Raw genomic sequence first — 16,267 nt, forward strand, 5'->3', positions numbered from 1 at the left:
GGTGGAGTTTGGTAGGATGAGAGTTGGTGGTTGAATTTTTGACTTGTTAGCAAAACCATCTACTCTAAATGTATTATTGTGTTAAGTGGATATTATGAAGTATTAGAATATGTGATGATTTCAACTTGCTTTCTATCCTATGCTCTCAAGTTGTGCTTTTGATATAAGCAGAAGATAAATTTTAGGAGCAGATTTGGAAGAATTCAATTACAAAGTTACAATTCTATCATAGCAATGTTGCAATTGTTGATCACATATTGCTACTCATTATTGCTCTATGCTATTATACATAGTTGTAATGATAAATATGTACATACATGTATAGTTTTGGAATTACATCTTTGAAAATTTTGGGCACAATCATTGAGAGGAACTTATAATGAAATAAACATATTTATATTTATATAAGAGAATGTTAAATAGACCCAAGTTTTTACTAAATCAACCCATTCATGATGAAGAATATAGTAATCATGATGAATGCGGTTGATTTTCATTGGTTTTGGATCCAATAGTGGAGAAATGAATCTAGATGTCATTTTATTTTTAATTTAGTGGGTCAATTTAGTAAATGCCTAGGTTTATTTAACATCCTCCTTTATGTGTATATATATATATATATATATAATCTTGAGTACAAAATATGTTGTGAATTGGAGTATACAACCAGTGTGAATCAACTTTCATACTTCCTCTCTTTCTAGCATGACTGCCTTGGGGCAAAGCATATTTTCCAAAAATACACTAACAGAAAGAAGGGTTTTATGGTCATGTTTAACAATGGGCAACAAAGCTGGCTGGCATAAATTCTAGATTCTTGAGTTGGCAAGGGATTGTATATAATAGCTATTGGGCTAGGGACCAAAACAAGTGTGGCCACAGGCTAAGGGGCACACACCCTTCATTATCACAACCCTGATAAATAACCCTGTGATAGTGTTGCCATTTTGCACTCAACCATTTTGTGTCACATCACAGGTCAAGCTTGAGCTTACAAACACCATTGACTCTGCTTCATTTCTCCAACCGTAGGATTCCTCATCATCAATCATGGACCACTGTATGCATCCAATAACACCAAGTGTACCTTGACCAGAGTAAATCTAAGAGAGGTCTATCTTTAGGCTTGTCTTAGATTTCCTTGGGTTCAGGTGGTACACCCTTGATGTAAGAAAAAAAACAATCTACTGTCCTCATACCCATACCCCAAACCGTCACAGGACATTGAGCAGGAAAAAATTGATTTGCTGTTTCTCATAGACCTCACAGATTATTGCTGTGGGACTCAAGATAGTACACAATCTACCAGCAGGTTGCAAACAACCTGAAGGCCACTACATATTTCAACAAGAACAGGTTGCACTGCTTGCTTGTTAGTATGCAACTACTTGGTAGTTCCTTGAATTAAGAATACTTCTGTACCTACAAGCACCTACATCTAAACCCATGAAAGTAAAACTGTTACATTCTAAACAAGAATGTACTTTTACAAAATGTGTATTTCCACAAAAGGTATGACAGTTCATTGATAATATCAAGGTACAGAAATATAGGATTTGGATCCAACCAAATTAAAATCTAGTTAACATCTCATACTACTACCACAGGACATAAAAGTCTTGAAATACTGTTAGTAGATGCAAACACAATTCACTGAGATGGCATGAACCATATCTCATCCTAACCCCAGCAACAAAGGACAACATAGTAGCTCTGCAACAGTGCTCAAGTCAATTGAATACCCACTGGGGAAGAGGAAGTAAACCACAAAATCTCTTCAATGAAAAACTAGGAAGCTTCACATAAATGACCCCAGCTACATCGCAATCAGTTATATATCGAGTAGTAGATTACATACATCACTTTATGACATCATTTGCCAGTTCATCATAACCATGCAGGCTGTCAATACTAGGCAGCACTTGGCTAACCACTAAAAAGGAGCCTTGATCATGTGTAGTGCAGAATGAAACGAGATGATGAAGACGAGCACAGACTTGCACTAATAACTAAAGCCATACATAATCCGCTATAAAAAGTAATCAAGTGTCTTTCGGGTAACATCTGGTTCACCTCTCCAAGGAGCATGTTCAATGTGTGACCCATCCCAATCCAAAAGCAACCAAATCAGTCATCACATTGACCGGCGCGTGTTTAAGAACACAGACACAGCTTGAAACACCGAGGTATACAATGCTTCGAGGGCGCTGTTCTAATACATCTGGACATGTGAGATGTAGATGCGACGTCCCGACATGACTATGATGAACCCTGATGCTAATGCCAATGCAGCAACTAAGATCATACTGAAACGTCCGAGCAGTGCACTGCCATTCTAATCCAGCAAAAAACTGACTTGGATAAATGCGTTGCACACATTGTCGTCAACTTCCAATATAGAAGATATATTTCCTGCAATTAATAAATACCAAGAATACTACAGATCTTGAGTACAACGCATTAACTGTGATTCCCAGCTAAAAACGTATCACATACGTGTACCAACAAGAAGACATCTTGAGAAACAGTGGAGCGAAGTGTGCAAGACGACAGGCTAAACCACAGCGATAGCAGCAGTTAGGTGCGCAGACGATAGTGACCACCTTGAGTTCCTGGATAAATAAACCATAAGAATTTTATAATTACTCAACAGTCAACGCTAACCAACGGCCACGTGAATGGGGACTGAGAAGTCACACAAGAAACGATATAGATGGAAAACGTCCATGAGCCCAATGGTAACCCTTCACAACTAATTGATGACCTCGTGCAAAAAACTTGAGTTTATCGTTGTGATTGAACTGCTCCGAAATGGCCTGCACATATTAAGATCCATAACATTCATAAGTTCAAATTATGTAATCAACCCAAGGAAAAACGATATATCTACATTCAATTAAAAATATACATTAGAAAAAAATAAAAACCGAGGCAAAAAGATGCAGTACCATTCATCTTAAAACAGGACAATGAAAGTAGATAAGAGAAAAAAAATGAGGGACCTCTTGCAGTTGATCCAGGCCACGAATGAGATGTAGCGAATCTATACTAAGCGATAATCCTCCTCGCAAACAAAACATCTCCGATTCAATGTGTTGGGAGATCCCGATTACTACAACGCTCAGCATGAAAGAACTTCTGGTGGCCACTTACTTCCAGCTAAAATAGATATTAGTGTCCGGATTGCAAATGAAATACTTTTGGCTACTTTAACAATGCCGCAAGAAGACCATGCATGCTTACCAGAACGGTCAAGGGAAAATAATCAAATAGGTCCGTAAAGAACTTCCATACTTGGGCGTTCCCGAACCTATAAGTGTCCCCAAATTGAATAATCCGATTAGAGAGATGCAGTGTCAATGTATGACACCATTCTGTGCAACGCAATGCCCGGGTTGCCATGAAGACTTCAGCAACACTTTGTTTCTTTTGTTGCCATTTGCTTTGGCCACGAAGTTATAACATACCAATATAACACAACTCACTTTCGAAGGTATACGTCGTAGAACCCATAGATTGAGTGATCTGATCCAATACCAGAGATGCACAATGTCAGTGCCTCAATAGTGGTGTGTACTCCAGCTTGACGGAGCTTTCTAACAACCGGTGCGCAAATTCAAAAGTAGAGACCAAGCAACACGAGGAACGAATCCAACTTCAGATCACGAGTCTCTCCGATGTGAAAACAAACTCCAGAAAGGGATTCGAAATTTGGTTGCGATGATGAAATGATTCACAGAACCTACAATTACAAAAGCAGCAATAGGTTCAACACTATTGAACCTGCCAACCAGCTGATGAAACGAGAGCGTCGTGACTTAATCACCCACCCATATGCTTATCAAGCAAGACATGCTAGGGAGATCTAACTATGACTTCCACCGATTGCTTTGAGTCCACACAATGAGATCGTAGATGAGAATTACCTGCTGACACTCATGGTTGCCTCGCAAAATCGTGACACGATCTCGATATCGCACTTTCAAAGCCATGAGCAGCTGCTAGATGAATCGATGGAAAAAACTGATACTATCATTCAAAGTAGCCCTCACAAAAGTGGAACACACTTGTGGACCATGGCTCAACTACAGCAATAGTCATTAACGAAAAAAGTTCTGAGTGATTTTTCATTCAAACCAAATATCAGCAAATTTGAGTCGCCACAAGAAGTGAGGCAATAGTTTTAGATTATTCCCCACTGGAAAATAAACAAAAACTGCTCATACGTAAAAATAAGAAAGTAATCAGAACACAAACCATTCCTCCAATCCGAAAAGGATTGGTGAGATCATGGAATAGCCCATGGATGTCTCCACAGATTGTCTGGCTGGCTGTTACCACCCATGCACGCCACCAAAACAAATCATCCCAGCTCATGGACAAGCGCATTCAGAAGGTGATAATTAAGCAGGGATATCCATCAAAACGACTGATGAATCTTAATTAGAAACTACGTGCTTTAAAAGGGCAAACCAACTCACTCTACTTCTTTCTCAATATGCGCATGGGATCGCCACCAACACAGCTTAAGTTTGATAAGTGCAAAATCCCATATGAAAAAAAGAACTACCCTCATCTATTTCTCTCAGTATCACCTAATCATCTACCATAAACTTCTTTAAGCGTAATGAAAAGAATGGACACCTGGACATTATTTTCCTGCATCAATATTTCCTTTGCCTTCTCACATATTCCTCACCTGTAAAAGCGCATTCATAACCCAGCCGACTCAGTTGAAGTACTCTCAGGCTTCATAGGTACCTCCAATGAGTTTCCAACCCTCTAGATCCTGCAGCAAACAGAGCGCTGACACCCACACAATGTATTACATCCAGTTTAGAATCTAATGAACTTGTTCCTCAACTTAAACTAAAATGCAGCTTCTGAGACTCCAACGCACATTCTGCAAACTTCCAACCATTATCTTTCTCTGTACAGAAAATCTCTCAAAGAGATATAAGAAGCTACTCGAGGAGATGAGTGCTCTGATATGTGAAAAACAAACAAAATTCGTTGCAGGTTCAGGTTGAGGATTTTCTTTTGAAGTAAGAACTACAGTTCGTAAGGAACATTTCATTTTATTTATTTGTTATAATTTTTCAAATCATTCTTAAAGCGATGAAAAGCTTCAAACGTTCAGATGCAACATCTTCGCCTAAATTGAGCATGAAATTCGAAATTAAATATCACACTCGACAATGTTTGATTGACCTAAACCGTACAAAATGGCTAATTGCTGCACATGTACGAAATTGCCAAGATGGAAGGAAATTGCTAAGATAAGATCCACTCTACAAAATCTTATTTCAGCGGCATATGATCTTTTCATCCCCCAATCCCAACGACAATAGAGAGAGGATGCTCCTTCCCTAGATCGAGCTAACCTACCGAAACATTGCTACCCTCAATTCATACAGATGCCTTCAGTTTACAGATCACGTCGACCAAATTCGTCGACCAGGTTGCATTACCGCTCCAGAAGCCCTCACTGAACCGATCATTCCATTTCCTTCCTTTCGAGCAAGCAACGCCATTCATCGCCCCGAATTTTCAATCGTCTATTCGTGGAGAATACTTGTATACTTATACAGGGAACGTCGGCACCAAGTATCTCTTGCGAACACCAACTGCCATACTCAGCCCGAAGACTTGGTAACGAGTCAACACAGTAAATGAACGAAGGAACGACGGCCTGTAACCAGCTTCTACCATTACCATTCGATCCAATCTCGTGCATGCTTCGTGTAGGCCGTTTGCGACACCAGTTCCGGCATAGCCAGAGCTTCGAAGCCTCCAGGTGCTCTTTCTCCTCCTCCCTCCACCTCCTGCTCCTATTCCCCAAGCGCATCGAAGGAACATCCAGCTGCCCGTTGCAGGATTGCGAAGAAGTCACGCTCGCGTAGCTCCATAGCTCCCTCCCTCGCAGTAGAAGCAAACCCTAATAATATAAAAGAATGATAAAACGACCCAAATTTTTACTAAAATGTCCCATTTTATCTTAACCATCATTTGCACCCTCATCCTTGTTCCCAGAGTTCTCCATTCCCAACCATTGCTAAGGATGGGGTGGAGGTGATGGTTGGGAACAGGGACGAGGTTGAAAGGGTATAATAATAAGGCCAAATTTTTACTAAATTATTTCCCATATTCCCATCCTTCAATTTGACCTCCTTGACCTCGTCTCTCATCTCAATCCTCATGCCAAGCTTGAGAAGGATCAACAAGAGCAAAGAGAGAGAGAAGAAAAAATAATAATATTAATAATAATTTTCAAGAATAATGTCTCCGAAGAGAGCATGGAGGTTAATCACCAACTTGGCTATGGCAATGGTGCCCATAAAATGGGTGCAAATATCCTTTGTATGTAAGATCAAAATATGGATATTCATCTTGATCTCCATCAAGCTCAATGTTGATACTATCACCTTCCACTCACACACTTCTTTGTCAACCAGCATTGCATCAAGTCAAGTCAAGTCAATGCTATTACAATGACTTGTTTATGTTGTCATGCAGCAATGCTTAGTTTCAAGAAAAAAAAGGAATCACCATTCTATAACCAAAACAAAAACATATCATGAGGGAGGTGAATCCAAACCTGCAATATGAAGCAATTTTTTTGATGAAGATTTTTTGATGCTATGAACCATCTCAATTGATGCAAAATTTGCTTTGCAGTATCTCACCATCTACTTTCTAGTCACATTTCCATCATCCATTCTCTGTTTTGCTTCATTGATTATTGTTCTTCTGGTTATTGTACTACCTTTGAAATTTACATTGATTCTTTCAATTGGATCTCTCATATTCAAATGATTCACAAATCCTTTCTCAAAGCAAGTGTTTGGCTTTTGTTGTGTCTTGTATCAAAAGGGGTCAATGTTCATTTCTTGAAACAATTGTATTGTTGATATTCATAATTGTAAGTTGGATGATTTTTTTGGCTTAGTTCCCTACATACAACAATTTTGGATATGCAATTATCATCTATTTGGCATCTTAGGTCTTGCAATGAACGCCAATTGGTGATGTGGCTTCTTGACTGCGGTGGTGTACAATGGATCAGAGATGCTTGTGATTATATGAAATCATATGATATTATCGCCGCAAGAATTGAACATTATCAAGTTGATATAAGTGCATCTCACTACAAATTGATCCATCAATCCATCACCGTGATATTATAACTTATATCTTTGCACTTGCCCTATAAACACTACCTTCCCTCAACTCTTTGTTATACACAACTTTAAGCATACCTACATTATTTCATACTATAGAAGTATAATTGTGATCTTTGTAATTTGTTAGTGGTTTTCTTCATAGATTTGTGGAAGGAAGAATTCCCATTGGGTTGTGATCCAATTCATGGAGGAGGAGTAGCTTGCATCGTTTGAAGTAGTGAATGAGATTAGGATGTTGATTTTAAAACAATTGCAGTATAATATCATGGTTGTTTTTACTGGTCATTCCACGTATGCTTTGATGAGATTGAGGATGCATTAGAATCTCAAGGAAATTCATCTCTTACATCAAGTATTGAGAGGAGATATTAATAGTCTATTTACTACCTTTGATATTTCATTGGAAGGCACAATTACACAAATGAGATAGATAATAAGAGAATCATGCAAACGAATTTATATGCAAATGGAATAAGTGACAATGCGAGAAGTAGGGTTGGAACAAGGAATAGGATTGGGGAGGTTGGAAAGGAGGATAGGGTTGGAGGGATGAGAATGTGTGGAACTACGAGAACAAAGATGTAGGATAGAAAGGTGCAATCATATTCTAGATAGGTGAGTTGATTTAGTAAACATTTGGATCGCTTTATTATTTTCCAATGTGTATATATATATATATGCATACACTTATCCATTTAAAGGATAAGAAATAAATTGTGTGATTTTGATCTATAAAGTTTTTAGTGAATGATAGATTATTAAAGGTTGTTGTTTGAAGTGCATTTAACAAGTTTGGTTTAATTTTGGAATTGTTGCATCAAATGAGTAATTCATATGATGACAAATGATAAGATACAAAAAAAAAAAAAAAAAAAAAAAATCAAATCAAATTTTAAATGAGAGATAAATCATTCAAATATATTTTTGAAAGAACATTTTTATATAGTTATAATTTAAAAATTCCATCCTAAGTACACTTTAAAAACCTTGGCTACTCATTCAAAGTCAAAAAAACTAATTTTTAGAATGAAGATAATATATTCACTTCTTTAATCATAATACTTATCATCTAAGGTATGAATAGTTTTGTTTATAAGAATTATCTTTTGAGCAAGACTATAACTACAACTTATGTAGAATTTAGAGGAGATATACTTAAAGTGAGGAAAAAATTGAAAGTATAAGAAATACTTTTTTTTGTATATTGACATAAGAATTTCTTAATACTTTTCTCTTCTTATTTTGATATTCTACTTAGTAAGAATTATGACAAAAGATATAAACATGTGAGAGATGGAGAATGGATACAAAAATTAATACAATTAATTTAGGGAACCACCAAATGGATATCCCTTTTTATTGCACGGACACTCCCTTCTCTTTGCATGCAATGCATCCTAACATATATACCTTGCAAAAAATAACTAATTTTTATTTCAAAGGATTTTTTCATTAATATTTTTATTATTTGATATAAATAAATAATAATATAATGAAAACATAATTTTTTAGATTTTTATTACTAAAAAAATGACAAGGATTTGTAAGAACAAAAGAATCAAAAATTGAGATAATATAGAACCATAGAATACAAATAAATAAGGATATACGAAAATTTGATGTTAAAGTAATAATTAAAAACAAGAATCATGATTTAAAATCAAAACTAGTTATTTTTTGTGAGGTGTATATGTGGGGGTGTATGGAACATGGATAATGTCCACCTAGTGGTTCCCTTAATATATATATATATATATATATCATGGATTAGTGTAGGATACTATTTTTAGTTTTTTATTTGTAATTAAAGTACTTACCTTTTGAAAATTGTTTTACTGCACCTTGTATCAAAATAAAATACTATACCAGCAAATATCAAATACCATTTTTAATAGATTCTAATACAAGAGTTTTGATCTTGTAAAAATAAATAAATAGAAATAAAGACTATGATTATGTAAAATAGTATGTATGTACATATGTATATATATATATAACTGTAAAAAATTATTTAATTTGGCGCTTTATTTATGTTTTCATCTGTGATGATTTAGAGCGCAAGTGATATCACAAAATTTATCATCTTATTCATATTCAAGTGTTATCTATGTCAGGATATTTTGCAAACTCATTTTCAAACATAGCTGCTGCATGCACTTAGTGCTTAAAAAGTAAGGACAAAAAATGCACTTCCTATTCGATTTGGTAACGGAGTGTTGCCAGTTTGAGTACAGAGCGCGAAGCTGCAGGCTCAAGAAGGATTGAGAGTAGGAAATGCACTCCATCATGTAAGAAAATTCCATTCACCTTCAGCATCAACAGTTTATCATTGGGCTAAGGTTGAGCCAATTGACATTCCAAAATTGATATTACGTCTCACAGCATTAATGGAAAATGAGGGACCAAGATCTCCTGTAACGTATGCTGGCGATTTATATCGGAGGATGATCCTATCTTAATGAGGAATGGCATACCGCAGGAAAACTTCGTGAATATTTCAGGAACAACATCTTCTACAACGTGTGTACAAGCACCTTACCAAGCCAACTCACTGAAACCATAAGCTGTACAGACAAAGGACAGGGCAGCTGGCTACGTCCCACCTGTCCTCTAATGGAACTCATTGCAGAAGATATAGCTTACCAGCTCACTACAACTACAAACCTTGTGTCCTTATCAGAATTCTTCACCTTCTTGGATGACGTGACGACATAGATGCAGAAGGCTTTGGAAACTTTGATTACGATCGAAACAGACTGTGAGTCTCTGGGTCCCTGAGACAAAAGAAGCTGCAATGCTACGAAGGAAGGTGACGGCTGAGAAGGCCTTCGAAAGCTGAATACAAGTCCTTGTTATCTGGACCAAAGGTTTCTTGAGCTTTTTGAAGCGTTTCCTACAGAGACGAGAATACGAACACTAATTAGTAGAGAGTTATGAACGCTGCTTCATGCTTGCACATGTTAATATATAACAACTGCTGCTTGCAATATTTGCAAGATGTAGCACTGACTGTAGAGTTCCATGCGCTTTCAAACAGACAAGATGGATATGTGTGGCAACTCAGATCGATTCCATCTAACAAATTACACATTTTGTAACAGTCGCTTAAGTGCACCCCGATACATAATCTAATAATGACACGGAATTAGGGATCTTGATACTAAGAATAATAAATTAAAAAAATATAAACTAGACCATTGCATTGTCACAAATCGATCGGACAACAATAATAATCATAATATAAATTAGATCAATTACGTATTATATTGAAAAAAACCTGATTGACATAAGTAAAAGTGACAGTAGCTTACCTCTCGTGTTTGCCGGTGTGCATTGAGTTCCTTGATGTTAGCCAAGAAGGCACTAAACTGCTCGTATGATAGACGGTTCCTGCACTCGTTTTACAAACACGATACCTTTTCCATCAAAAATCTAAACACAAAATTTATAAAATATAATAAATCACGCTTAAACTGGGAAAGCAAGGCTTATTCCATGCAATAAAATAATGAGGCCCTATTGTATGAAATACCTGGCCTGACGAAAGAAGTCTTTGCCATCAACTCGGGGTGTCCGTGCTGCCATACAAAAGTTTAGTGGTGAGATTTGAAACATTTAACATTCTATTCATTCTGGATCCCATTAAAAAGGCAGGAACAAAAAAATTGGTAGATATTGCACAGTAACCTTAGCAGGCTTACTTGAGATCTCTTTAGGAGTGACAGAAGAAGAGCAAAAGCCAAGAACGTACATGGCATGGAGCCCGAACTTGGTGGGGAGTTTGGAGCAGTGGTGGACTGGCTGGTTGGTTTGGATGACGGGAGTGAGATTCTGTGAGAATTCTCAGAGGAACTCATGCTACGCCGTGGCGAGGTTCTTGCAGATTGCCGTTTCGGTGATCCGCTAGGGGTCAATCTTGGGCTCAGATGTGGCGTACCTCGAGCAGAATTATGGGCTGAACCCTGATGACTGGTGGGCGGCTTCAATACTGCATAGGTAAACAATAGAAGGAAAATGTCACTGTATGTAGGCATAAACAAAAAACATCACAACTTAGTCTCCTGTTGACTGCACTAGTAGAGACTACGAGAACCTGAGTACTGGCACTGATCTTCTTGTAGACCACATAATCAAAAAAATCGTAAATGAAATGGCTGAAATTCTGAAGACAGGCTTCAAACAGACCTCCGGGGTCATTTTAGCAGGTCTCATCCGGTCCTTAAACATCTATATATACACATCTGTAAGACACAATCAACTCTGTGAGCAAGATTACGAATTCCAGCTAATCAGGTCAATGACTTTACCAGCTCCCTGCCGATAGCCACGCTCTTCAGTAATTACGGAGGAATCTGATTCGTATGATAATTTTCCTGGCTGATGATCGTCATCCAAAATTGGAGATCGGCTAACGGTTGATTCAGCTTCTGTAATCACAAGTTTCAGCAGTGAGCTTTAAATACAACACACAACTCCACCTCAACTCTAGAAGCACAGACTGATCTGCAGAAAACAGTTCCTGGTTATCACATGCTGCACAGATGTTTTACTCCATTTCTACATTTACGATTTGTGATGCACGGCGATTAGACAATCTTCAGAAGATATAAATAAGGTGAATACATAGTATTATGCAACACTACTTTCTTGAAAGCTACAACAATCATTTTAAATCAATAAGTAGCCACCAGAAAATTTAATACAATTTGTAAAAGAATTAGATATCTATTTGTTTGTAATGTTTCACGATGAACGTAAAGAATACGACACTTCCATGAGTAGGTTCTGAAATTTACGAAACGACAACTTCGCTCAGTCTTTCTCGTCACCTTTTACATTGCTGAAACAACTATGCTACTGCATGATGATGACACGACAGACTTCCACATAAGTCCTCGAGAATATGCCACTGTACAAAAAAGTAAAGAACTCACGAGATGCTCGAATAATCGCCAGGCTTGAATTTACACCTCGTCTTTCTCCTTCACCCTGAAAATTACAAAAGCAGAACGTGCTTCAGATTTAAACCTCTTCCTAGATAAGCCAACCCAAATACAAAATAACTCGTCGTAAATTACGAAACTAATAATCGGCTAGTGTTTAGGCAGTCTATGGTTAGATTAGTTCGGAATATGATGCCACTTGTTGTCAAAAGAATTAACCTTGCAACCAAGAGCAACCGTCATAACTCCCGACAGACTGAGATTTATTACTCAGGCAAGCCATTCTCACCCACTTACAGCCTTAGGAGTCCATCCTGTTTTCTTTGAAAGGTAGTAATAGAAACTTACATTGGGGTTCTCATCATCTTCCTGAAGAGAATTCATGAGCGTTCGCTTGAATGTCTCCAACTGCAGAGTAGAACGAGAGCAGAACAAAGACGGAAGTTCAGAACGCCGATATTGTTGCAAAGCCCTCCTCAGTCTAAAAAAAACTTTGATTCGTATACTTTACATCGAAAGCAACCACTATGCATTCTGCTGTAAGATAAAATGTTCCAATTGACAAAGAGCCTGGAACAATCCACTTCAAGCACTGTGTCTGATTTGTTTTTCAGAACTATGTAACCAATGAAGTGGTCTACAGTTCGACATCCTCTCGTAGGGTATCCAAGTGCGCCTCGTACAAGGAATTCTCTGTTGTCGTCCTTAACTAAAAAATAAAATGTTCGTGGCCTTGAAGCTTAGAATATAATTAGGCGCATTGAAATTAGCAAGAAAACCGGGTACTCACCTTCGCAACATCTCTCATCAGCTTTTTCACTTGAGCTGCCAGCATGTTTTTATCATTTGCCAGCTTGTTCTGTAAACAAAGTGGTTCACAGTAGGAGAGAAGGTGTTAGAAAAATATCGTGTGTCACGGAGTACTTCGGTGATAAATGACTTCAACCAAAGTCTCTTGTACACCAGAAGAAGAGCCCATTTGGGCAGATATTATAAATTTCTATCATTAAAAGTCGGGAATCAATCCCAATCAAGGGTCCATTGTGTTAGAGCAGATGTCAAGAAGACCTTTTTTGAAATCTCTATCAGCTGTAATAGTGGTATAAAAACTTCGATTACCCAACACTTTCCAACTCCAGATCCCAATGGAGGCTACAGTCAGAAGAAAAAAAAAAAACAACAACAACAACTTTAAGGGCCTGCGCGTAAGAGATGGAATGCACTTGTTCTAACTTGCAAAAATAAGACCTGTAAGTAAAATGACTAGACGCTGAAGGTAACATCGACCCTGAACATATTCGAAGAGAGAGTGCACGGGCAGGGGGTTGTAGATAACTAAGTGCTTCAAAACAGGAAAGAGATTATAAAGTGTAATTTCTGCTGAGCAGCCATGTGAACGTATCAACTCCTAGGACCATCCTTTGGCAACAAGAGAAAAGTATAATTGCACACCCGCCAAATACCCACTCAATGGAAGCTCACTTCAGAGACTGAGCAGACGCAAATGCTGTCAAAAGCGGCAATGCGAGCTGGGTACTGACTATATCAATGTGAATTAATAACTCAGAAAAAGGGATTTAGTGCAAGAACAATAAACACAAACTCAAAGCACCTGTTTGTGGTTGCTGTGGCCAGAAAATATCTTATTTACTCGTGACATGAAACTATTCAACAGCTAGAGGATCTCCAATGATAAACACCAAAAACGCAGGAGGAGAGTTGCGCGAAAAGCGCACAGTGGCGAGAAAAAGAGAAAAATTCTAAAGGTCCGTCCTTCAGCTCATGCATTCCAGGATTCACTCTCCAATTCCCAAGTTCAAACCTCACAAGACACCACATCCCATCACAAAGAAAGAACCAATTGAAACCAATCAGAGAAGCAGCCATTGCATAAAACTCCTACGAACCCACCTGCTCATCCAAGGCGTGCGACAGCCTCGCGCTCGTCTCTTGCAAGGTGTTCTCGGCCTCCACAACGCGATCCTGCAAGCCATAGATGACATGCTCCTTCTCTGACAGCTTTTGACGGAGCTTTCCGGTCTCGCTCTCAAGCTTCGAGACGCGGGCAGCGACCGCCATGGCGGTAATCCGCCTGGCCACATCCAGTTGCTCGTAAGGGTCGGAGGGGAGCACAGACAGAACCTCCTGCGGGAGCTCAAATTCGCCTCCATTGCCCATGCTCCCCGCGTATAAGCTTCCGTTCTTGCTCATCACACAAAATGAGCCCAACGTTTTACCCTAAAAAATCCTTTTCAGCACCGCGAGGCTGACGAAAAGCGAACCGAACAATCGGAGGCAAGCTAAAATAGCTATCGAGGAAAATCACACACACTCGCGCGAGGGCCAAACCAAAGCCAAAGGGGCAGAGGGAGCCGAGCGAGTGACCTATTGGCTCCGTCCGAATGCATGAAGACGAGAAACCCGTGGTTCAGATTCCGTCCGCCTTCTAAGTTCAGACGTGGCCGAAGTTTGAACGATATTAATTGGTGCCATTCCCTTTGGATATGCTACTTTGTGAGCTTCTCCCATTTTGCTTAATTGCTTTTTTGCATTACTGCATTAGGGACTAAGTTAGTTGGGAGCTTTACTTGTGCATGTTAAGGCTGGGTTCTGACAAAGGTGATGAAGCTTGACCAAGGGGGTTTAGTTTGTGTGTGTGTGTGTATATAGACAAGCAATCTATGTGGGCTGTGGAGGATTGAATTAAAACAAAGCGTGTTTACAACAGTGTGCACTAAAGGAGGAAAATAAGTACTGAAATCTGTTTTTTTTTTTTTTTTTTTTTTTTTTTTTCTGAAAAAGTGTAACATCACTCTTAGCTTTTCATGTGGATTTTATTGGATGATGTGGCTTGTTACAGAGTATGCATGGTGTGCTGCAAAGCTTAATGGTTTCATAGCCAACACCCTCTGTGGGCATCCACCAGCCAAAATTACAGTACATATATGTGCATATATATATATATATATATATGTGTGTGTGTGTGTGTGTACAGTGGGGGAAGTTTAAAGGAGGTCCCAAAAAAAATCTGTGGCTAGTATTCCACATCAAACCCAGAGACCAAGGCATTAGTGGGGTGGGGTTCCACTGACTTCCCACCAAACCATGTAAATCTTCCAACTATGTTTACTCCACTCTGTTATCTTCCCTTGATGCCCATTAATACTACAATAGTTCTAGGTGTGAACACAATCCTCTTTATTGAGTTTGATTTTAAGAAAGATGCTAATCTCAAAGGGAAAGTCCAATTTGAGTATTCCATTGCTGTGCATCAAAAACTATAAAAAGAAAGGTTCCAAGTAATTATGAAATGTTCCGAACAAAAGCTTCATGTGTGATGCATTGGTGCCATTCTTGTACAGTCATTTAAACAGCTCCCAACAGTTTTATGGAATTTTCAAACCATTGCATGTGAAAATCAGACCTGATCCGGTTCTGTCCACAAGTCCATTTGGGTGAGTCTGTAGCCATTGGTTCAGGCCACATCCTACTCACACACCTTTGCTTTCCCATCTGCCTGCTTTAGAAAGGGCCAGTGGGAATTGTTAGCTTTTTGTTATCTGAGGGTGCTGACTGAGCTCAGCTTTCTGCTCAAGAACCCCCACATCAGCCCCTCCTGTGTCTTTTCAATATGCAATGTGTGTGTTGCCACCCCTCAAAGGCTACAGCATTACATAAATAGAGTGGAGAGCAAAGGAACAGGAAGGTCCCCTCTGCAATGGTGACACAACTGATGCTGACAGATAATTCCTGAAAACATAGGGAATGGTGAATAGAGTAGTGAAGAACAAATAAAATAATATAAATTCAATGAGGGAAGAAACAAAATTAATGGACTTCGATTAGCCTCACATTTGTAGAAAAAATCACTTTAAAGTTCATAACAGTAGGGATCCAAAATTCAGGTTGCCCATTACGCAGCAGAGCTTTAAATTCTATGTTTCAGCAACTAATTTTTCTCTTCTGGGTTTATTGACGGCCAAGCGTATTTGTATACGAAGTGAAGAAAATTGTGATTTGATTTCTCAGATTGTTAGTTAGTTAGTTCTTTTTTTCTTTTTCTTTTTTTTTTTTCTTTTTTTTTCACAACAAATATTGGATTTCATTTCAGGACTCATTTCAAATTCACAACGCCCGTGC

The 16,267-nt window shown here is 38.4% G+C and overlaps 2 protein-coding genes and 1 long non-coding RNA gene across 27 annotated transcripts; 1 reads left to right on the top strand and 2 right to left on the bottom strand.

The window, feature by feature from the left end:
• Positions 1-2,117: 2,117 nt before the first annotated feature.
• Positions 2,118-6,737, bottom strand: LOC112282246 (serine/threonine-protein phosphatase PP2A catalytic subunit-like). 25 transcript variants are annotated; one of them, XR_016503007.1, is made up of 8 exons: positions 6,599-6,737; positions 6,316-6,425; positions 5,716-5,938; positions 4,700-4,789; positions 4,258-4,331; positions 3,927-4,085; positions 3,244-3,525; positions 2,118-2,816 (listed from the first exon to the last, which is right to left on the bottom strand). XR_016503007.1 is itself a non-coding variant. In XM_090250569.1 (5 exons), exons 2-5 carry the CDS (start codon positions 4,387-4,389, stop codon positions 2,785-2,787), a joined length of 294 nt encoding a protein of 97 aa, XP_090106695.1. In that variant the 5' UTR covers positions 4,390-4,789; positions 5,389-6,073; the 3' UTR covers positions 2,118-2,784. The 25 variants fall into 25 exon arrangements, 2 of the variants coding, with proteins under 2 accessions (XP_090106695.1, XP_073390058.1); XR_016503003.1 differs by having other exon boundaries at positions 3,927-3,998; positions 4,700-4,806; XR_016503002.1 differs by having other exon boundaries at positions 4,700-4,806.
• Positions 6,219-7,469, top strand: LOC141045385 (uncharacterized). The gene is made up of 2 exons (XR_012217492.2): positions 6,219-6,360; positions 6,517-7,469. It is a non-coding gene; the product is annotated as an uncharacterized LOC141045385 (long non-coding RNA).
• Positions 7,470-9,506: 2,037 nt separating this feature from the next.
• LOC112282370 (uncharacterized protein At4g15545) lies at positions 9,507-14,343 on the bottom strand. The gene is made up of 9 exons (XM_024519889.3): positions 14,039-14,343; positions 12,918-12,986; positions 12,476-12,535; positions 12,119-12,173; positions 11,492-11,611; positions 10,936-11,172; positions 10,717-10,762; positions 10,496-10,574; positions 9,507-10,077 (listed from the first exon to the last, which is right to left on the bottom strand). The coding sequence occupies exons 1-9, from the start codon at positions 14,336-14,338 to the stop codon at positions 9,982-9,984; spliced, it is 1,062 nt and encodes a 353-aa protein (XP_024375657.1). The 5' UTR covers positions 14,339-14,343; the 3' UTR covers positions 9,507-9,981.
• Positions 14,344-16,267: the final 1,924 nt, after the last annotated feature.

Source organism: Physcomitrium patens, chromosome 5 (genome assembly GCF_059467195.1).
Source record: "Physcomitrium patens ecotype Gransden chromosome 5, ASM5946719v1, whole genome shotgun sequence".
Lineage (NCBI taxonomy): Eukaryota > Viridiplantae > Streptophyta > Bryopsida > Funariales > Funariaceae > Physcomitrium > Physcomitrium patens.